Source organism: Boleophthalmus pectinirostris, unplaced genomic scaffold (assembly GCF_026225935.1).
Source record: "Boleophthalmus pectinirostris isolate CB_2022bp ecotype Guang Dong unplaced genomic scaffold, ASM2622593v1 HiC_scaffold_2, whole genome shotgun sequence".
In the NCBI taxonomy this organism is placed as follows: domain Eukaryota; kingdom Metazoa; phylum Chordata; class Actinopteri; order Gobiiformes; family Gobiidae; genus Boleophthalmus; species Boleophthalmus pectinirostris.
Window position 1 is genome coordinate 34935899 of NW_026571152.1, and position 22751 is coordinate 34958649.

General features: G+C 38.0%; 1 protein-coding gene across 1 annotated transcript; it reads right to left on the bottom strand.

The window, feature by feature from the left end:
- Positions 1-1751: 1751 nt before the first annotated feature.
- Positions 1752-17060, bottom strand: cry1b (cryptochrome circadian regulator 1b). Its single transcript, XM_020931161.2, has 11 exons — positions 16178-17060; positions 13425-13533; positions 13161-13303; positions 11920-12104; positions 11128-11216; positions 10686-10826; positions 10300-10611; positions 8480-8631; positions 7851-8053; positions 6770-6871; positions 1752-5036 (listed from the first exon to the last, which is right to left on the bottom strand). Exons 1-11 carry the CDS (start codon positions 16333-16335, stop codon positions 4954-4956), a joined length of 1677 nt encoding a protein of 558 aa, XP_020786820.1. The 5' UTR covers positions 16336-17060; the 3' UTR covers positions 1752-4953.
- Between the last annotated feature and the right edge of the window lie 5691 nt (positions 17061-22751).

Consider the following 22751-nt stretch of genomic DNA (forward strand, 5'->3'; position numbering starts at 1 on the left):
ATTCCTTATGTTAATCGTATATCTGTTCTGTTGTTTAACTTTTATTATCTTTTTTATTTATTTTTTTTTGTTGTTTGTTTTGATTATTTTTAAATAAATCTGCATGTATGGTTAATATTTACTGTATATATATGTATTGTTAATGTGTAAAAACAAGCAAATAAAAACATTTTGTATGTATCTGTTATTTTGTATTTGTATTTGTTATGTAGTCTATTAATTTATGTCCTTTAATAATAATAAAAAATACAAAAAAATAAAAATCTACTCTGCATAACTCGTCAGACTCCTTTAATCCGTGCAGTCGGGTGAACATAACGTGCTCTGCTCACGAGGTCACTGGAGACCGTGATCATGCGCTTCAGTTTCACTTAGATAATAAAGTCAGTGTTATGTATTAATCTGGTCATTATGGAGTTAACAAATTGATTTCTGTCATGAAGATTAGGCTATAATTAGGCCCACAAAAATAATTTTAGTATTTCTGTTTGACATTGAATAATATGAATGTGCAACATCTGTTACCTAAAAAGACTGCAGCCTGCGAGATTTGATAACTGCACCAACTCAAACGCAAGATTATTATATTACAATCAAATCAAAATAGTAATTTACCCATTCTGTTTGATGTTTTATTAGTAATATTATATTAGTAGTGTTATTACTAATATTTACAATATGCACAAATTTACATGGTTTACAACTGGTCCACATCCAATCTGATCTCATCACACACTACGCACCCTCTGTCCTTCAGAGGTGGACCACAGTGTCTCAGGACACTTCAGGCTGATGTGCTCTCTGGCTTTGGAGATTCTGGCTTTTGGCTTTGTTCTGAGCTGCGGTGCTCCTCTGTGTGTGTGTCTCTGTGTGTCTCTGTGGGGCAGGGACACGAGCGTTGGCCTCTACAGAGCTCACAGTGCGGTAATCTGGAGTCAAGAGGACTTGGTGTGGAGCAGAGGGTTGCAAAGTGGTAGAGATGGAGGTTTTTGACATAGCACCTGGACATGTTCAGCCTCTGCCACTACAGTCTCCTCCAGACTCCAGACTGGACTCTTAGTCCCGTACAGTCTGTGCCTCTTGGTCCTTTAGTACAGGCTGTTCCTCTTAAATAAAAAAAGTTAAAATGAAAATTAAACTGATAAACTTAACTATTAAAACATTACGAGTACTTGCATGAGGCTGAACAGTAGACATGTCACGTCTGGTGATGGTGAAGTGTGTAGCAGACACGTCCAGTGCAGCATGAGGCTCCTCTGGGTCAGGCCCACCAGGCTGCACCTCCTCCTTCTCTGAGCTGTCACTCATGATGTTCCTGAGTAAGAATGTCTCCTCTGGGCTCTGGCTGAAGACTCCAGCACCAGCTCCACATCTGCAGGACTCTTCCCCCTCAGGGTGTCCCCAAACAGGCTCTGGCTGCAGTGATGACCTCTGACCTCAAACATGGCATCTGAGCTGTGTTTTAACACACAAACCCAACATTTTTAACATTAGAGTTCTTTTCTCAAACAGAAAACACTCCACCTTATGATGTCATCTGGTGATACAGAAATGCTCCACTGTGTTTTTAAAGTCCATACACATTCACTACAGGGTTACCAGGCTTCAAGGCACAAGAGAGCCTGAAAAACCGCCGCAAACCTGCACACCGTATTATCCGCTATAAGCCAGTCAGGTCTGTTTTGGAGAAGCTCACAAGAGTCAAGAGTTTTCTGTAATATAGGACCTAAACACAGAAACAACAACACCACAATGTTTATGCCATGTTTATTTGCAATTCAAGCACATTCAATGGTTTATTTTATACAAAAATAATAGATTTAAAACCACAAGACAAAATGACAAGCATTTACAGAGCAGTTGAAAATATGTACAGCTGCCCTGAGGCAAAATATGCAAAAGTTTTAGACTGAAACAATTATGTACAAAAAGGTACAACACCCTTTCAAACACCGTTACCTTTCAACAGGCCCAGATTACTCTCTAATCTGTATACTGTAATATGACCTTTGTCTACAGGCAGTAAATGAGAAAATGGAAATGGTTAACTGGTGGCGTATCGTTAATTTCATGGCTGTGGGATCAAAGGGGAGCTAAAGTGTTTTTGATAATATATAAAATCAGGGATATTAAAGCAGTAAACACAAGACTACGGCCAAACTTAGACAAACACAAGAGCAGGCCCGTCACCATAGTTACTACATTAACATATCGTTTAATATACAACAGCTGGAACTATATATTTTGGGGCTCAATATTTATCGTGGGTTCTTTTTTCTTTACAATAGTGGGGAGATTTTTGCCATATTTAAGTAATAACACAAAATTTTAAAGGTACATTGTCTAACTTTTCTGGTTGGGGGTCCCGTCACGTTTTTGTTTCTATGGATATGTCACTGCTCTGTCTGGAATGTTCGACATTATGACATTAAACAGCTCTACTTTACATTTATAGCTCCAAAACACCTTGAAAAACAGGCATTCTGACTGAGAGCGGGGTCGCTTCTCTACAGATCTGACCTGTAACTTTGGTCTCCATGAAGACAGAAAGGTTTAACGCAACACTGTGAAACATTCTGGACAAAGCAATAACATCTCCTTGAAGAAAAGTGTTTGACGGACCCTCAAACAGATAAGTTGCACACGCTGTAGAGACACAATACATTTTAATAATACTGTATTCAAAAATTGGTTTACCAGGATTATTTAGGGTTGCTCCGATACCGATAACAACAAAAGCTCTGGTACTGCACCTTTTTTTTCTCCAGGTATCATGTCGGCGAGTACTCAGACCAAATCACTGAACCGATATCACTGTGTATTTTCCTGAATGAGGACCTGTAGACAAGCCGCTGCTGTTTACCTCGCTGGCTTATAAGAACAGTTTAACATAGGGTGACCAGATTTTCAAAATTCTAAACTGGGACACACTGGGGTTGGGACGGTTGGTATAAATAAAACTGTGAAAAGAGTGTGTAACATGTAACAATAACTTGTTTTTATTATGATTTTAATGTATTTCTTATTCTGTAAAGCACTTTGAATTACTTTGTGTACGAATTGTGCTATACAAATAAACTTGCCTTGCCTTGCCTAACATTGTACTTTCTTGTGTCAGTCATAATCTGAGGGGCTCTGAAACTGCATGTTTTTTGGGATTTTTTTGCTTTATGGTCATTGTTTTGGCCATCAGTTATTTTTGTTTCCTTTTTGTCATAAGTTTCGTAATTAGTACTTTTGTCTTAATCTTTTTTTATAGTTTATTTTTGCGTGGCTGTGCAGAGCCTAGAAATACGTCTGTCTGTCCCGCTCACCTTAAATATGTTGCCCTTTGGGTCTTAACAGTCATTTGCAAACATGGATTTCTGTATTTTGGCTAAACAAATAATAATTTATGCTCCTCGTTGGCAGGGATCAGATGAGTCAGAAATTGTGATAGTCCTGTTTTACTCCTGGTTTAGAACCGATGTAGTCCTGATTTAGTCTTAGTTTAGTCCTGGTTTAGATCAGATTGGTCAAAAATAGGGACACCTGGGACATTTCTTGGATAAAACTGGGATAAATCACCAGTTTTGTATAAATCTACTGGGACAGGGGACCCAGGGCTCAAAACTGGGACTGTCCCAGGTAAACAGGGAAGTCTGGTCACCCTAGGTTAAAAGGTTTCGGTTGCGTAAGTAGCCATGTGCTCCGAGGATCAACATCTTCTTACAGGCCTCTTTGTTGTTTTTATCCGCAGTGGTAGAAAGTATAAGTGCTTAAATCATCTTAAATCAGCACTACTTACCGTCTAGATGATTATACATTTCACTAATATTTTATTCCTCAAAATCTTATTGATTCTTTCATTTCTTTAATAAATAAATAGCCTTTTAGATTTTGTTTTTCTCTTTTAAAAGTACTTCTTCACATTATTATATTGGACTAGTATCGGATAGGATCCCCTAAAAATAGTATTGGAAAACACAAATTTTCAGTATTCTAATTTATCACAATATTTCTCCTTACCAATACATCGTGCATCAGATTTTGTGGACAGGTCAACACAAGAGCCTCATAAAGTGACGTGATACTACGAATAAACAAATACAATATTTGGAGTCAATACAATAGAGCAAATATCTAAACTTTGACGACTTTAGCGACCGCATTAAAAACAAACATCATCATTTCGATCTAGTGACTCCCTCTTGAGGATATATTGTCACAAATACGAATCAAAAGACATACAAATTTTTTCTATTTTTCACAAAGACCTTGACAAAAATATCAAATTAGAAAGGTATAATAATGCGTATGGTAACGGAATCACTTGTACTGTGGAAGACTGTTTTGCCTAAAGACATGACAGGATTAAAACTTTAAAAAGGTGCACTGTGGAACATTTTGGTTGATGGTCTGTCATCTTCTTGTATGACAGTATGACATTAAACAGCTCTACTTTAAATTGATTCAATTACAGGTGGTTTAATAGCTCAAAAATACCTAGAAAAAGGCATTCTGACAGTGGAGTGCGGTTGCCTTTTCACAGTTCTGACCTGTAACTTGGCCTGGTTTGGTTTCCATGAAGATAGAAAGGTTTAATATCATACTGTGAATCATTCCAGACAAAGAAATAACATCTCCAAAATTATTTGACAAAGCCTCCAACAGAAAAGTTACACAATGCACCTTTGACATTTACGGGAAACAATTGTATTTCTATCTCGTCTTGTGTGACATGGGGGTGGTTTGTTAAAAAAAAACAAAAAAACTTTAAAACACCTGTATATGTTGTGGCTCACCTGTGCTTCCGTTTTAAGAACCATTAAAAACTTTCTTGTACCAGTCTGTTCCTCCCTCTTTTAGCTTAACTATTGGTCATTGATTTTTGGACAGACCCTCCTTATTGCGTTGAGGTGATGGAGGTCTGTGCGTGAAAAGTCCACGTGGTGTCTCTTTGTTGTGAAAATACTATTTACTCGGCCTCCAGGACTTCGCGTTTCCTTCGGTCAGGGGCTCTTCGTGGCGTCGTTTCTGGGCCGACTGTGGTCTCTCTGCAATGAGATCAAAAAATAGGAAGTTAGATGAGTTAAAACGTGTCCTGCTGATGATTTTGTTTTTGTTGCATGATATACAAAAGGTATTATGAAGAAAAAGTGAAGATCTTACATAAGTGAATCATCATTGGAAAGCCAGAACCCTCATATTTTCCATCAAATAAACTATTCTGGAAGTTTCTGTATCCATTTTACACCAAACCCACTTAATATGATACGGTTTTAATAGACATTTTATATCCATTTCACTCTTTTACTCAATTACAAGTCCATTTTCTGTGACATTACCGACACCATTAAAACAGGAATTACCAGACACATCAAACATTCAATAAAAAAAAATGTTTCTGATATGATTCTACTCTTACAACTAGTACCGTATTTTCCGGGCTATTAGGCTCTGGATTATAAGGCACACTGTCATTAAATGGTCTATTTTCGAACGTTTTTCACAAATAAACCGCACCGGACTTTAAATGAAACACAACAGTTGGATGGGTCAGTGGGACTTTGTTTGTGGCATTCACGGTCACTCTGGACTTTGTTCAGTTGTGGCGTGTAGGGAGGCTGCTGTCTGGGACCGCTGGATTGTCGCCGTGTTGGCAGTGACTCAGTTGTTCAGTTGTGGCTCAGAGTGGCACATTGCACTTGCTTTTTCGGTTTGTTCCTCCGTTCCGTTCCTCGTCCGTGTGGAGTGATGAGTGTGTCTGTGGGTGTTTGTCGCTGCGCGGTCGCTGTCTGCTCCATGCGCGTTTGCCTGTTCTGTGGGTGGTGCGGCTTTATAGTTTACTGAAGTCGTGCTGGGACACCCGAGTGGATTCGTGTATGGGGCGCTCTGGATTGCGGGGCACACAGTCGTTTTTTAATGTGGTTAGAGGCTCAAGAGCGCACCTAATAGCCCAAAAAATACGGTAAATCTGACAAAAACTAGTCAACTTAAAAGGTGCATTGTGTAACTTTTCTGTCCCATCTTCAGGGAGACCAAACCAGACCGAGTTAAAGGTCAGATCTGTGGAGAGGCAACCCCGCTCACAGTCAGAATGTCTGTTTTTCGAGGTATTTTTGAGCTTTAAAACCACCTGTACTAGATGTAGATGTAGAGATGTTTTAATGTCACACTGTGGAAAATTCCAGGCAGAGTAATGACGTATCCATAGAAACAAACAGGTGATGGACCCTCAACCAGAAATGTTACACAATGCACCTTTAATAATTGAACGCAGCCTTTTATTTACACTACAAAAGTTTAAAAAAATAAGAAGAAAAGGATGAGAATGAAAGAAAAACAACAACAACTTTTCATCTTTTCATCCAATACATATTCAATAGAAGCTGGAACAATAATTTCTGAGACTCAATGTTTACCGAGGGATCTTTTCTTGTGGAGGATTTTATTATTTTCATTCTAATACAATAACTGAACTGAATAAATCACTTCTATGGCTAATTATTGAATCATGCTGCTGTTTATTTGTTGCATCTCAAGGCCTTTCAATGATGCTGTCTATTTAAAAATTAAGATTATCCCATTTTATTGTTTGTCTTGATTTAATTGTTTCATTTCAACATTAAACATTTTAGCAGTTTTTATCTGTAGCAATAGATCGTGCTTCAAAATGTGTTAACTTGAGATAATGGGTTAAAGGACTTTTGTTTTATGGCCAATACACAAGCTTCATTAACATAACATCTTAATGAGAGCTCATTTACATAAGATTCAGATACAATACCTGTTCTGGGTGGTCTCTCCAGCACTGAGGGCTCCTCCACAGGACCCACCGGACCTTGACTCGTGCCATTACTGAGATTTGCAGGAACTGTTGCCAAAAGGCCTATGAATAATCCAACAAAACAGAGCATACATTAAAACAGGGGTGTCAAACTCAAATTCACAGAGGGCCGAAATTAAAAACTGGGACTAATTCGTGGGCCAACCTAAATATTTAATGAAAAATTTCCACAACATCTGCATGTTTTCTCTTCTTTCGTGATATGTAATGTTAAACCTTTTCTTATTAAAATGAATGTTTAATAATATTTTTGCTTAAACATTGAATCCAGAACAAGCATAATGTAAAATAATAACAACATTTAAAATAAATGATGTCTCTATAGCCTATCTGTAACCAGCGGGCAGTTCTAATACATATTTGATATGATCTTGCAGGCCAAATATAATAAGATGACTCTTCTTTCTGCTCCTTTTCATTCATTTATTGTATGTTTGATGTTGTGACACTGTTGATGTCTTTTTATACTTTATGAATGAAATAAATAAACAAATAAAAAAATATATTATTATATCACGACCCAAATGGGGTCCTAGGACCTCAGTCTGACATGTCTGCATTAAAGGGTCTATATTATGGTACATTGTTTTCTGATCTGTATAATAAATGTTTCCTTATCAAAAACATACCTGGAGTTGTGTTCTGTTTCATTCACATTTTTAACACACAAACTCTGCATTTTTGCGTTGAGTCTCAAATGGAAAACACTGTTACACCTTGTGATGTCATGTGGTAATACAGGAACCTCCACTGGACTCATTTGGATACTTTCAGCTCTAGAAATTCCAACTTCCAAAGGTAAAATGTAGTTGTTAACTTGAAAACCCCAACATGACACCTACATTACTCAAACATATGTGAATGAAACAAAACACAACTCCAGGTATGTTTTTCGATGAGGTAACAACATTGCAACATGGCTAAAGGCTCAGAAGAGTAAATCTTGCATAATACAGGTCCTTTAAGACAAACTGTAGTTATGGGATTATGAACAATAATGAGGATTTGACCATGTGCGTACCCAGCCCTCTGTAGCACGAAAGCTGTTGATAAATCTGCTTCATTCGCTCGATGTTAATGCAGCTGGCCTCTGCGTGGTTCACCATTGGTTTTGGATAATGGAGTCCGATGATGCACTTGGCAGCCTTCTGCACGTCTTCGGGAGCGTTCCAAGGATCGTAGATGTACTTGGCAGGGTACGCTCGCAAAATGGGCAAGTACCGCCTGCAAAATAACAGAAAATAATTATCAGCAGCCACCCTCATTTACATTTCTCTCGTTTGTTAAAGAAGGGATATTTTACTTCTATTGGGTATTATCTGCTAACATAAAACATTTAGATCACCATGTTACCTATTTATTGTTTTGAAAATGTTATATTTGCCAGCTAATAAAACTACTGCACTTCATATCAGGTTTTTCAAGTTGTAGTGTACAGTTTTGTATCATGCTTTTATATATTTATGGAGAATTGTTGTGTAGGAGCATGGAGGATGTAGGCATTGAACAGAAGAGAGATCGTTAAATTACTGCAACATGCACATATAGCATTTAGTACCTCGATTTGGCATATTACCCCTCTTTTAAAAGACAATAAAAAACACGCCATACTTTATCTACAGCTCAAACTGCACCCTGCTGATGACCGACCTGATGAAGTCTCCATTGGGGTCCGTGCGGCGTCCGAATCCAACAGGACAGTAACAGTGAAAGAACTGCTGGAAAAACGAGCTGCACGAGAGCCACATCCAGCTGCCGGCGTTCACGCTCCAGTCTGCGTCCAGGAGCGTCTCTTCAAAAACCTGATAAACACAAACAGATTGTCAAAGGAGACATATTGTGGGACATTTGGCAAGAAAATAGTAAAAAAAAAAAAATGCACAGATCTTTCAAATGGCAGAAGCTTTGTGTATTTTCATTTTTATCATATGCTACTACTTAAGAAATTGTAAACCAACTTAACATATGTAATTGTAACATATATAATTGTAACTGCACACAGGGTATCCCCAGGTTTGACTGCCCCAAATTTAAGACTTTTTTAAAGACCTTTTAAAGACGAGTCAATACAGATTCAATTCTAATAATGACCAACCAACTACGGTACTATATCTAGAATCTAAGACCCACAGTGGATTAACCCTCACTTCCCCATGATCCATCCAACGTCTGCCTCCACTCTACTGATTGTTTACTCATTGCTGCCGGCGTCAGAAACCAGAGAATTGTTTGCACATACTCCAGATTAGACGTTCATTCACGTTATATGATTTCACATTGTTGTTTTTTTTCCTTCCCTCCATTTAACATTGCACTACAGCCCGGTTGAGTATACAAACAAATAGGCTAATGAAATTTAAGACCTTTGTGGAAAAAAATAAGACTTGGACAACATAATTTAAGACTTTTTAAGGCCTTAATTTAGGGACATGAAATTTAAGACCTTTTTAAGACTTAAGACCCCGCGACCAGCCTGTGCATAATGACCCTGCTTTGCAAGTAAGAAAGTCAGGAGTAAACTTGTTCCATGATAATCCTGGATTGCACGAGTTTACAGTTTTTTTAAATATCAATTATTAAAAACAAAATAATTTGATGAATTTCCCAGCCCAAGATCAAAGTTTGAGTAACTGAGAAAGGGAAACATCTATAACAAGGATAAAAGCTCTGAAAAGCTGATTTTGCATAATAGATCTGTTTTAATGGACTAATGTATATCACTTACACGGTCGTCTAATGTAAATGTAGGTCTGTGGTCGTCTAAAGAAATTGTTGGCTGACTGAAGACCTGCCCTGTGCATCCATTAGCCCATTTAAGGGCTGACGTGTGGTGCAGGCCAAATATCTTATTATTAACTACCTCTGCTCAGGCCTGGTATATCTGATCCAAAATGCACCGACAAGATACAATATCACAGGAGTTCACAAGACAAAATTATACTATCATATGGAATATATAAATATTTATAGTCCCTGTAATGGCTATAGGGAAACTGGGTCCATTAAGAGTCTATAATGCTCTGAATATAGGCCTGTTATGGTAATTATATCAACTTAATGCTCAATATATAATAATAAAAGAAACTACGGTATATTTTTGGGGGGGTCAATATTTCGTGGGTACATTTTTCTTTGCAGTGGTGGGAGATTTTTGGTTATTCGAGCTGTAGAAGTTATTTCTTCAATCTTTTATGATTCATCACAGATGCAAATAAAGTACTAACGTATTTCATTCTGCTGTTTATTTATTACAGCTCAAGGCTTTTTAACAATATGTAGATTTAGAACAGAATAGAAATTGAATTTTGTGGTTTAATCTGCTCTTGGGTTATTGTGTCGGTATCATAAATTAGTTTCAGCATTATCATTTATCGTCTATATTTTCTTCACCAATATATCAAACTTCAGAACTTCTTACCATGACAGACCCACTGCCCAGTACTACCTAAAGGTAAAACCCTCCTTCTCACCTTCATGCCCTCCTCCCAGCTGATCCAGAGGTCTCCCCTGGTCAGGAAACAGGCCACAGCGTGCCGTGCCAGGTGGTGGATCCATCCCTCCTGCCTCAGCTGGGTCATGATGGCATCGATCCAGGGGAAACCCGTCCTGCCCTCTGCCCACTTCGCCAACGCCTCTGGATTTCTGTCCCATGGGATTTGAACGCACACCGGGTTCCCGTCCATCTTGTCAAAGCACGGGTTGCTGGTAGCGGTTGTGTAGAAAAACTCCCTCCATAACAACTGGCCGTATAAGGAGAGTGGCGGATGGCTGCTCTTTTTCACCTATGACATAACGTTATTACATTATGTCACATCAAATACACAAAAAGGGCAAAAAAATCTCACTTAATTCTTACTTTTTTGTAAAGATCGGTGAGTTTGAAGTAAAAAAGACGACAGGAGAGACAACCAAAGCGCAGGTATGGGCTTAGACCGGTGGGACTGGCAAGTAAAGAGTTTGCATTCATTCGTGGACGCTCAAAGTTTGCTACCCATGCCTGAAAGTCAAAAGATAAATTGTTTTAGAACAACAGTGGAGACCATCAAAGAAGTTAAAGGACTCTTATGAGCTTTTAGCCTTGTTAGAACGCTGTTATCTCATCAAAAACATACCTGGTGTTGTGTTTTGTTTCATTTACACCTTTGAGTAACCTTTCATTATTAATCTGTCTACATGTGTGAATAAAACAAAACACAACTCCAGTACATTTTTTATGAGGAAACAAGATTATAGCAGATCTAAAAACAGCGTAATTTGGGCCCTTGAAAGGATCTGACGCTGCATATTCTGTGTTGTACCTTTCTCTCTAAATGCCGCTCCAGCCTCATGAGGGCTTCAGTTTCTCCGCCGGGCCACACCGCTGTCACCAGGCCCTCGGTCTCAAAGCCTTAACACACACAAAAACACACACATTCAATACATGTGCACAGTGGGACCAAAGAAGGGAATAGTTTGGCTGATTCCAGATTTTAATATTGAGTAGATCATCTATTCAAAAAAACATACACTGCCAGTCAAAAGTTTGGACACACCATCTCAAACAATGTTTTTATTTATTTTTAGATTGTAGATTTTACAAAAAACATCAAATATATGGTTAAATTCTACTTTAAAATTTTTTTATATTCAAATAGAAAGTTATCTGACTTATTTCTTTGCTACATAATTCCACATATCCTACTTCAAATATCTGATATCCTCTGTATCTATCTATTAATACAAGGAACATCTGTCTGTATCTCCTCCTGTTCATTCCATGCATAACTCTTGAATCAACTAATCTCAAATGTGGAGGGTGTCATCCTAATGGAACGGGTGTGTGCAGTCCCAAGTTTCATGTTGTTGGGTCAAAAAATGCCAAAGATTTGGTGTGTTTAAAATGTAAAATGTAGTAAAAAAACAGCCTCACTCTGGATTGGCTCTCAGGTTGGCATGATACTCAAGGTTGTAATTCCAAATACCGAACTACAAATTCGCCCCTATAGATGGCGTCACACTCCCTTTGTCTACTTCTTTATTCAGCCTACATGCCAATCCCAAAATACCCCTCTCCATTTTTTCATGCAATAGTGATTTCTGGTCAAACTTACCCAGTTCCTCCAGTGATGGCACCCTGTACTTGTCGTCATGGTCGTGGCCGATGGGAGTGACACAGGTCCGGATCACCTCTGCAGTGATGGTCTCTGCTGGCAGCTCCACAGGCCCCATGTGGTTAATGAGGCCCTGGAAGCGCTTGTACGTGAGCGGAGGCTGACCACCGTTCAGCTCTATGATCCTGAAAATGACAGAAAAGAAGATTTAATTGGTCCATATTGCGCTATTTTCTGATCTGTTGTGTGTTGTAATGTTGTTTCCTCATCACAAACAGATCTGGAGTTGTGTTTTGTTTCATTCACACTCTGTTCTACCTGGTGATGCCATGTGGTAATACAGGAAGTGCTCCACTATGTTTTCAAACTCCATACACTTTCACTAGAATCAATTGGATTATTTCAGATCTGGAATTACTAATCTCTACTAAACTAAAGGTAAAAAGGTAACTGAAAACTACGCTACATGACATCTAGGGGTGTAACGGTACACGTATTCGTGCCGAACCGTTTTGTTACGGGACATTTGGTTAAGTGCAGGGCTGTGTACGAGTGAGTTTGCGCAATTTGTGCGTGTTTACATTCCACCACTACATGTGCAACTACACGGAAGGATCGGCTCTTTAATATTCACGAGGGAACTCATCCGTGATTGGGGTGACAGTATTTCTCGCAGCGTTATAGTTAGGGCGGTCAGCTTGACTATGTCCCTCTGAACCTCATGAATCCTTGCAAAACTACTGTCGTTGCGCCCCGGTCCTCACTTTCACCTTTCGGCAGCACAGAATCTCTTTTTATAATATTTCATACATTTGTTGCTTATTTGCACTTTGAATTTATTTTATGTTCCCGTTTGTATAATGTTAAACAAATTGTTGGTTTAATAAAAACACAAATAAACAACAAGAAAATCGTTTTGCAATTTGTTCCCATACTGTACTGAAAATGAACCGAACCATGACCTCAAAACCAAGGTATGTACCGAACCATGATTTTTGTGTACCGTTACACCCCTAATGACATCACAAGGTGGAACAGAGCATTTTCAGCTTTGGAGATGTAGACAGACTCATAATAAAGACGTGTGAATGAAACAAAACCATTCTGGGTATGGTTTTGATAATGTAACAACATTATAACACGATTAAAACCTCACAAGAATCCATTTTGTGTAATATAACACCTTTAAGTGAAATATAAAAAATGAGCAGTGATAATAATTGAAAAAAAAAGGTCCTCACTTGTCCAGATTGTAGAGTGTGTGGGAGATGCGCACCATCAGCTCCACTCCCGCCTCACAGGCCAGTTTCTGGATCGCAGCGTCACGTTCTTTGCCAAATGGTTCTGAGTCATATTCGTATGATAAACGATTGATCTGCCATTCCTGTGATACATGGGTTTATTAAAGTACACACATTAGAAGGAGCCCAGATGACGTCCTGCATCACTTTAATCATATTTAACAGCTTAAAATGCATGTGTGTGCGAACGTGTGAGTGTCAGACCTTGAAGAGGCGAGGGAAGACATCTGTTGGTTGTCCTCTAATGACAAACAAACGGGAGTTGAGTTTTCGGAGACTGGCATCCAAATCCTCCAAACACTGCAGAAGAAACCTGGAGACAAGACAAACCTGATCAGGCTGGTTCTCTGGTATTCTGAAATATGACATTTACGTCACTTGCTTTTTCAAACTATAAAAACAGGTACAGGAAATGTTATAAATGGAAACAAAGGCGATCAAATGAAGATAGTAAAGATCGACTGATACAGGTTTTTTCATGGGAAATGCAGATACCGATTGTTTAGAATTCAGAGAAACCAATGGCTGATAAGCTCTGCCAATATTTTTGGTTCAGTTTTGATTGTTTTCCCCAAATGATGCAATTTAAACTTCCTACAAACTCACCCACAGCCTGTATTTACCACAAACCTTTGAGAGAGCTGTGGAGTCATGTTTTCAGCAGTTATCTTTGTGTGTATTTTTGAGACTAAAACAAAATATCGGTTTGTGTTGCGCTAAAAAGTCCAATATTATCCCTAGAACACAGATTCATATGGAGCCTCTTTACATACAGTGAAACTTACGCACTTCATCTAGAACCATGATTGTCACATGTTACATCTGGTAACCAGTGAATAACCAAGGATACGTTTAATTAGATTCAAATTATCTTCGAACAAAGCAGCAAACACAAAGGCCCATGGATAATGAACAGAAACCAGGACATGGAGTCATTATATTGTAATTAAAGCAGAATAAGTCACAAGTTCAAGTGTACATTTAGGCCAGTCATAATAATTATATAATATATAATTACTATATTGACTTATACTTACATAATTATTATATTGCCTTATCATTCAGTACATGATAGACTGAACAAATGGTCAGTATTTATTGTAAGAACATTTTGTTATTTTTCAGTGCTGTGATAAGATTTGAACTGTAGAAGGTAAACTAATCAAGAGTTTCATTTATTTGTTGCAGCTCATCATCATTAACAATACTTGACAATTACAAAAGAAAATTACAAAAAATACAAAACAATTCACTGTACATTTTACTGTACATTTGGTTTTTGAGAGAAATCCTGCAGAGGTGTTATTGTGTCACAGGCATAATGGCACTTATTTATTTATTTATTTGAGACAGGGACAGCGCACAATTTTCGCATTAACCTTGACAGGAGAGATGCATTGTACATCAGGTTGTAGCATCAGTGCTAATTTCCACCTGTCGTCCCTGGACAGGTTCATTGATTGATTGTATTTAACTGACCTTGACAATCAACTGTTCTGGAGACCTGTAGCATGTTTTGGGTTAATAATGTCATTTATTGTCTATATTCTCTTCAGCAATATATTGTACTTCAGAATGTGTTATCGTGACATGCCTACGTGCAGATTCAGAAAATGAAAAATGGGTGACACAGGTGCCTGGTAATCAGCCTGTTACAATAATTACTATATAAACCTTTTGCTCAGTGATAGATGAAGCATTAGTGTTTCAGTAGGGGAGTCAAAAAGGAAATCAATAAACTAGTACTAACAGTAGTGAGGCTCTTTTTCAGACATTTGCCCAATGGATAGTTTGTGAATAGGATCATTTAACAACGTGGATATCAGTTCAGTTTGAGAGAGCTTACTAAATGCTGTTTTTGCTTTGCTGACCTTCAACAGTATCTCAAATTAAAGCCACCGTATGTAAATTTAGTTTTTCAAAATAATTTCAGCTTGATAACTGGGATAACTCTAATCTATTTTCATTTGATTGTTATATATTGCAGGACTCTACTCATAAGGGCGTTGCTGGGTTAGGGGTGAAGTGGGATGAGTGTTTTGGTCATAACTCTGAGGTCCATGATGTAATGACAGATCCAACACACTGACCCACTTTCTCAAACCTCTGTTCAGGGATGAGAGAACATTGGAGTAAAATAGAACGTGAATGCGGCGAGTTAACGCAACATGGACTAAGCTTAAAAGACTTCAAAAATCTCAAACTCGTGACTGTTTGAATAGTTAAGAGCCAACATGCAAAATATGGAGACCTGGATTTGTATGCAACTTTAACAAGCCAAAAAAGAGAGGCCAAAAACACAAACAGGAGCACAGAAATGGACTTTAACAAGTCAATAATTACGTGATTGTATGCTTCAGATTTCAACAGTGCTGCAAAAACAAACTGAGGTAGTTATTTACACTGTAATAGATAGAAAACGAGCCTTAAGGGTTGTATTGTTGATTTGAGTGCATTGATTGTTTGACTAAAAGAAGCTGTGTAGTACCGCTCAAAGCTCTCATTATTAAAGGCTCTTGCACAAAAACAACTACACCATTTACACAGATAGCCTACATGTAAACAAGATAAAAACGGTCCAAGCTGTCACCACCAAAACTCCTGCACAACTCTGAATTCTCTCTCCTGTTGTGAGATAATCCACATAAAAGAATCCTATAATCCAAATAAATAATAAATCGACTAGGCTTAAAAGATTTTGTCAACTGAGACTCCATTGACTGATTAATAGACAGAATGTCTTTTATAGGATAACAGCTTTAAAGCCAATAAGGAGACTGTGGATTAGGCTATTTATTGAATATTCCTAAAGTACTCAAAATTAGATTGAAACGTGGGTGTGGCTATTCATACCCGCCCACTCAGAAATAACTTTATGTAGTTATTTTTTTAAAACCTTCTTGTAGTTTGATTTTGAGTACTTTTGACTGTGTTTTGGTTTGTGAGGTGAGTCCTACCTCCATCTGTTGATGCCCACGTTGGAGGAGCCCGCGAACCAGGGGTCCAGGATGTAGATGCAGCGGAGGCTGTCGGACCCGCGGATGGAGTCCCTCAGAGCCGCGTTGTCGTGAAGCCTCAGGCCTTTCCTAAACCAGTGGATGGTGTTCACCACCATATTGAAGCCTTTTGTAGAACGAAACTCGTGAGAAGATAAAAGCTCCAGATGCTCAAAAGACGCTGCAAATGCCCAAAAGTGAAGGGTCCATGTATGTCCAAATTGGGATTCAAGATGAGAAGCGCTCGACTGGTTGCCCTTAACCCTGCTCCATTAATCTTTCAACAAAATAGTGTCTTCCGTGTAAAAGTGGCATGTGTGATCAGAAAGTAAAGCGAAAAGACGAAAAACACCACAATTTAGCCTTAGATCTGTAATCCAGTGTTCAAATCATTCGGTAAAACTTGGGTTTAGCAGCTGCTAAAGACGTGAAGCGCTTTATTTTAAGACCGGATATACGCCTAAAATAGCGAGTTAAATTAAAACATTATACAACACGCAGATATTTAGCTACTTCCCCGTGCAGCTGCAATGAAGTTAAAACACACCGAACCTCACGGATTTCCCGAATAAGAAGTGGATCTGCAGTCCAAGGGTAAATCATGGGGTAAACTCGTCGCCATGCTGCGCGTCTCTTTCTGTGTCAACATCGCCTCCCACTAAAGCACGCGCACACACAGGCGCGCGCGGATTGGCTCAGAGCGCCGCTTATATAACCTTTTCTGGGTCACGTTTTCAGAGTGTGCTTTGCTTTCCTTGTTTACTCCTCCTCGTATCTGCTAGAAAACTATGCCACGCGTCACTGTTTTAACACTAAGAGTAAAACTTTCATGCAAAACGCTAAATTCAGTCAGAAAATCCTCGCAGCGCTTCGAAAAATGACATAATACGTGACTGAAGATTTGCATTACGTTGAAAGGCAAAGTTACCCGGATGAACACTTGCGAGGCAGCGAGGTTGGGCTCTGTCGGGTGCGCTTGATTTGCTCTCAGGGCTTCGTTGGTTTCTGTTTGAGTCTCTTCTGTAATATAAATATCCGACACCGCCCAACCCGAGACGCAGCGAATTATGATCAAATGAATACTGCGTTATCTTACATAAAAAACAACAGGCGTTTGTGATAGGCTGAGAGTCTGACCTATAGAATTTATTTTATTTTTTATTCAAATTACATTAAAATGAAATCGCAATCTGTAATTAAAATAGCAAACTACAAAAAGCAAGGTTGTTTTTGGCAATTATTCTGTTTTTTTTTTTTAAAATATACGCAAAATATTCCTGTAATATTTGTTTTATTTTATTTAATATGTATTATTTATTATTTATTTAGGATATAGTAAGATCCATTTCCCTTCTAAAAGCACGTTGTTAATTGCAGTTCTTACACTAAGCGCTAGATGGCGGTGTTTACGAGCTTCCATGCGCCATTTCCATTAGCCTGTACACTCATTTATTTATATTTCTGTTGTCGTAAATGCAAAATGAAGGCCTTGTATTTACATTAGTCTGTGTTTTTACTTATATTACCCTTCAAGTTTAATTGTTTAATTAAGGCTAGTTTTATAACTGAGCTTCTCAGCTTTTCAGACATTTGTTTAGTGGATGAGGTGTAAATAATTTACAACTTGGATGTCAGTTCAGTTTGAGAGAGCTGCTTTAACGCTGTTTACACTTAATTTGCTAACCAGTGTGTCTAAGAAAATTAAAGCCACGGTATATAATTATTTTATTATTATTATTATTATTATTATTATTATTATTATTATTATTATTATTATTATTATTATTATTATTATTATTATTTGGCTGTTTTAAAAACATGTTCTCTTACTCTGAGTGGGCTTGCATCTCTACAAACCTGCTCTTTGGCCTGCGGGAGGACTTGCCTAACCGGTAGGGGCCTTGGACTGGGGGGTAAAGGGCAGAGGTGGGACCAAGTTGTTGTTTTGAAAGTCTCAAGTAAGTCTCAAGTCTTTGACTTCACGTTCAAGTCAAGTCCCAGGTCAAATACAGGCAAGTCCAAATTGAGTCTTGAGTCACTGGCCCATAAGTCCAAGTCAAGTCCTAGTCGTCTGCTTTGAGCTTCAAGTCATTTCAAGTCTTTAAACCAAAGTACCAAATATAGTTTAGATTTTTGCAATTTAAGATAAATTGTTTTCATAAAGTCATAGTATATTTATATATGAGTATTTATAGAGTATATGAGTTGTAGAACTGTTAATTTTTCCTTTTTAAATGTCTTGCAAGGTCTTAATGTGAATCATTACGGTCAGAATAGAAAGAATTCAGATATAAATGTGCTTCTCAAGTCAAAGGCCTCAAGTCCAAGTCAAGTCTCAAGTCCTAAAAACAGTGATTTGAAGTGTGACTCGAGTCCAAGTCACGACTTGCAAGTCCCCACCTCTGGTAAAGGATACTCTTTACCCAGGGCCCAGAGCATGGAGTAGCCCTTCACAAAATCTGCAATCTGCAATTTTCATGAAGAACATGAAATACAGGCCCACCAAGATGGTTTGTACTCAGGGCCTAGAATTTTGTACCACAACCCTGCTGACCAATCAATTCCTTTTACATTCTGTTATGGTTCTCGTTGGCAGGAGGATATTCTCATGCTTGTGTCTATACAAATGTTCCATAATATTCCACATGACACATAAGTCACAAAAATATCTGCAGAGAATGTAGTTGTGACTTTCTGTTTCCATGGAATCATGCAGGTGACATGCAGTCTCCCCTAGACAGTATTACATTTGAAGTTTAATAAACGTCTTGCAGAAATAACTGGTATTTGAACACTGATGAGTAAGGGACCAAATTTGAGTCTGAGTATTTTTAGGTTCACAACATAAACTGACTTGAGATAAACATTAATCTCTTCACGGTCAGTACAAATCAACCAGGTGAAATATTCATAACTCAGGCAGAGGTGTCATTATCCAAACAAAGAGGCACTCAAGTCAGTCTGAAGAACAAAATGATATGACTGTGTGAGGTTTAAATACACAGAAATATGAATCCACACAAAACACTCGAGGGCAGAGATGCTACTTGATTCTGTCTTAGGAAGTTAATTTCCATTTGCAGTGGTTTGAAAACGGAGAAGGGGAAGGAGACACAGTGGATTATTTACACCCAGGGGCGACTCCAGAGGGGGTGGAGGGGTGGGTGGGGGTGTCTCTCTTAGAATGGCCAACGCACCCCAATATCCCCCCACAAAGATTGGCCTACTTTCATAACACATACAGTCTCAATTAAAACATGTTCAAATGTCCTGACCTCCAAGTGTTCAAAATGAGACTACAACAAAACAATAGTTCCATAACAGGTTTTATAAATCACTGCAGGGGGCTAACTACATTTAAAACAATGACTCAAACACGGCAGGGGGTCTGGATATGCTCCATTGTTTTAGACTCTATATTAACATGTTAAAAGTGCACTATGTAACTTTTCAGTTGGGGGTCCGTCAACTGCTTGTTTCTATGGATACAGTATGTCATTGTTCTTCGGGAATGTTCCACAGTATGACATTAAACAGCTCTGCCTTACGTTTATTCAATTACAGGTGGTTCTACAACTCAAAAATACCTAGAAAAACGGACATTCTGACTGTGAGCGGGGTCGCCTCTTCACAGATCTGACCTGTAACTTGCGCTACGTTTATATGATGACAGTGTGAACAGAAGAAACAAAAGTGGCGTCGTGTCTTCACCTTTTATTCTGTGTTTAGAGTGTATACAGTGATCTGTTTTTTTGTGTACTGTACGTATGTGACGTAAATGCAACGTGAGCAGATCTGACCAGAGTTTTGCGTCTTGGGCAGTGTAGACGGAAACGCTACGGCCGAACGTATTCAACTTTTCCACTCTGCAGGGTGGTTTCAAATTTTTGCATTTTCAAGCCCCAAAAATGGCATCACCGTCTAAACCAGGGGTGGGCAAACTTTTTGACTTGTGGGCCACAAAGGGTTCTGACATTTGACGGAAGGGCTGGACCAGGAGCAGATGGATGGAGTTTTTTGGTAATCCACCTCATAAGAGAAAAAAAATTAACATGGGATATGTAGAAAATATAAATATTGAAATATCACATAACTGAAAATCATTACAACAAAATATCTGCCTTTCAAGTCCCACAGTATTTACTACTTATTGAAAGACTTTGAAAAACACTGACAGTTATTATTATTATTGTTCTTCAGGGGCCGGATTAAAAAGAATAAAGAGCTGTAGTTTGCCCACCGCTGGTCTAAACGAAAGGCATTTCAGATTAAATATTTTGTGTTCTCATGTAAACAGGTCCTAAGTCTTATTTGGTCTCCATGAAGCTAGAAATGTTTAATACAATACTGTGAAACATTACAGACAAAGCAATAACATTTCCACAGAGAAAAGCGTTTGATGGACTCTCCACCAGAAAAGTTGCATAATGGACCTTTAAAAACTGTTATTATGACGCCAAATATGCTTTTTTCTTTTGTGCACAAAGCTCTCACTGGTGTTGCCTGCTTTGCTTTTGTGTTGATTCTTGTGTTGGTTCAGCATTAATCAGGATAAACATGAACACAAATTAGAAAGAAAAAAATTTGGTTCTTTTAAAAAATAATTGATCAATTTCTGGTGCTTTGACAAATAAACCTGAAGTTATCTGACACCACAGTGTAAAATAAACGATCTGATATTATCTACTAGTTGCTCAGAGATTAGGTTAATTAAAAAGATTCAGCTCTTTTTAAAAATGAGATCCTGTGCACAGGTGACCTCATAAAACCACTTGTAATTTAATACATGTAAGGTAGAGCTGTTTAATGTTATACTGTGGAATATTCCAGGCAGAGCAATGACATATCCATAGAAATAAGAATGTGACAGACGCCCAGCCAAAAAGTTACACAGTGCACCTTTGATCATTATTGTAGTACAATGTTTTATTTAGATCATGCATAATTTCAAAGAGTAAACATGCTCCCACTCTCAGTTTGAACCATTTAAAACAAATGTTCTGTTTATAAAAGGCACATTCAGGACATCTCATGCTCTTGCTTTATAAGAGGTGCATTGTGTAACTTTTCTGGTGGAGAGTTCATCAAATGCTTTTCTCCATGGAGATGTTATTGTTTTGTCTGTAATGTTTCACAGTATGGTATGAAACCTTTCTATCTTTATGGAGACTAAACCAGACCAAGTTACAAGTCAGATCTTTGGAAAGGCGACACCGTTCACAGTCAGAATGTGTGTTTTTCGAGGTATTTTTGAGCTATAAAATCAACTGAAAGTGAATAAATGTAATGTAGAGCTGTTTTTAATGCCATTTATTTTCATAGTTAAAATAAATATATACATAAATAAATAAGCAAAACAAAAGTAATAGTATATTTAATATACATACACATTATATACATTCACATATACATGCGTATAGGCATATTACATGCATGTATGTGCGCACATACATATACACTACTGCTCAAAAATTTTAGAACACTCAAATTTTTCCAGTTATTTATTGCAATTCAAGTCGTGCAAGTCCAATGAAGAGCTTGAAATGGTACAAAGGTAAGAACTGAACAATTAGAGGTTAAAAAAATAGATAAAAGACACAAAGCACAAGTCCAAGCGCTGCCGAAACCACCTCAGGAAAAAAGAACAAGATGTTAAAGCTTGAAAACATGGAATGTCCAGCACAATTAAGTCCAGACTTAAACTCTGGTTTGGGATGAACTGGACAGAAGAGTGAAGACAACAGACTTGGAAAGAACTTTCTGAACAATATTTGATTTCTATTGTAAAAAGATCGAGCCACGGGTATGTTCAGCTCTTGTATTTGCCAAAGGTGGACGCTTTCATTAATCAAAAATTTAGGATAGATTTTGGCCAACAGTAAACAGTAAACAATAAAAAAACTGGAAAAAAATCTGGTGTTCTAAAACATTTGACCGGTAGTGTACACACACACACATATACATATATATGGGGGTGACAATTAATATTATCAACAGGGGCCGTGCATTATCTACCATTCATGTTTAAAGTAGAGCTGTTTAATGTCATACTGTGGAACATTTGAGGCAGAGCAATGACAAATCCATAGAAACAAGCAGGTGACAGACCCCCAACCGCAAAGTTACACAGCGCACCTTTAAATGATCGTTATCGTAGTGCAGTGTTTTATTTAGCTCATGCATAATTTCAAAGGGTAAACACGCTCCCACTCTCAGTTTGAACAATTTAAACAAATCTTCTCCTTGGTCATTTCTTTATATATATAAGTTTGTAGATAAAATCAATTCTCACATTTGGCTTTTGTCTTATAAATGGATATAAAAAGAGCCAGTCTTTTTAAAGGCTCTTTGAAATGTACAAATCCATAAGATTCAGATCCCGTAAAAGAGCCGAAAGTCCCATCACTAGTGGCGTCATGTTCCATTTCCAGTATTATCTCCAAAATAGCTAGTTTCATAAAGTAAACACAGAAAGTGCAAATACAGTTGTTCAGTTTTCAATAACAAGGCCGAGACATAAAGTACATGTTATAAA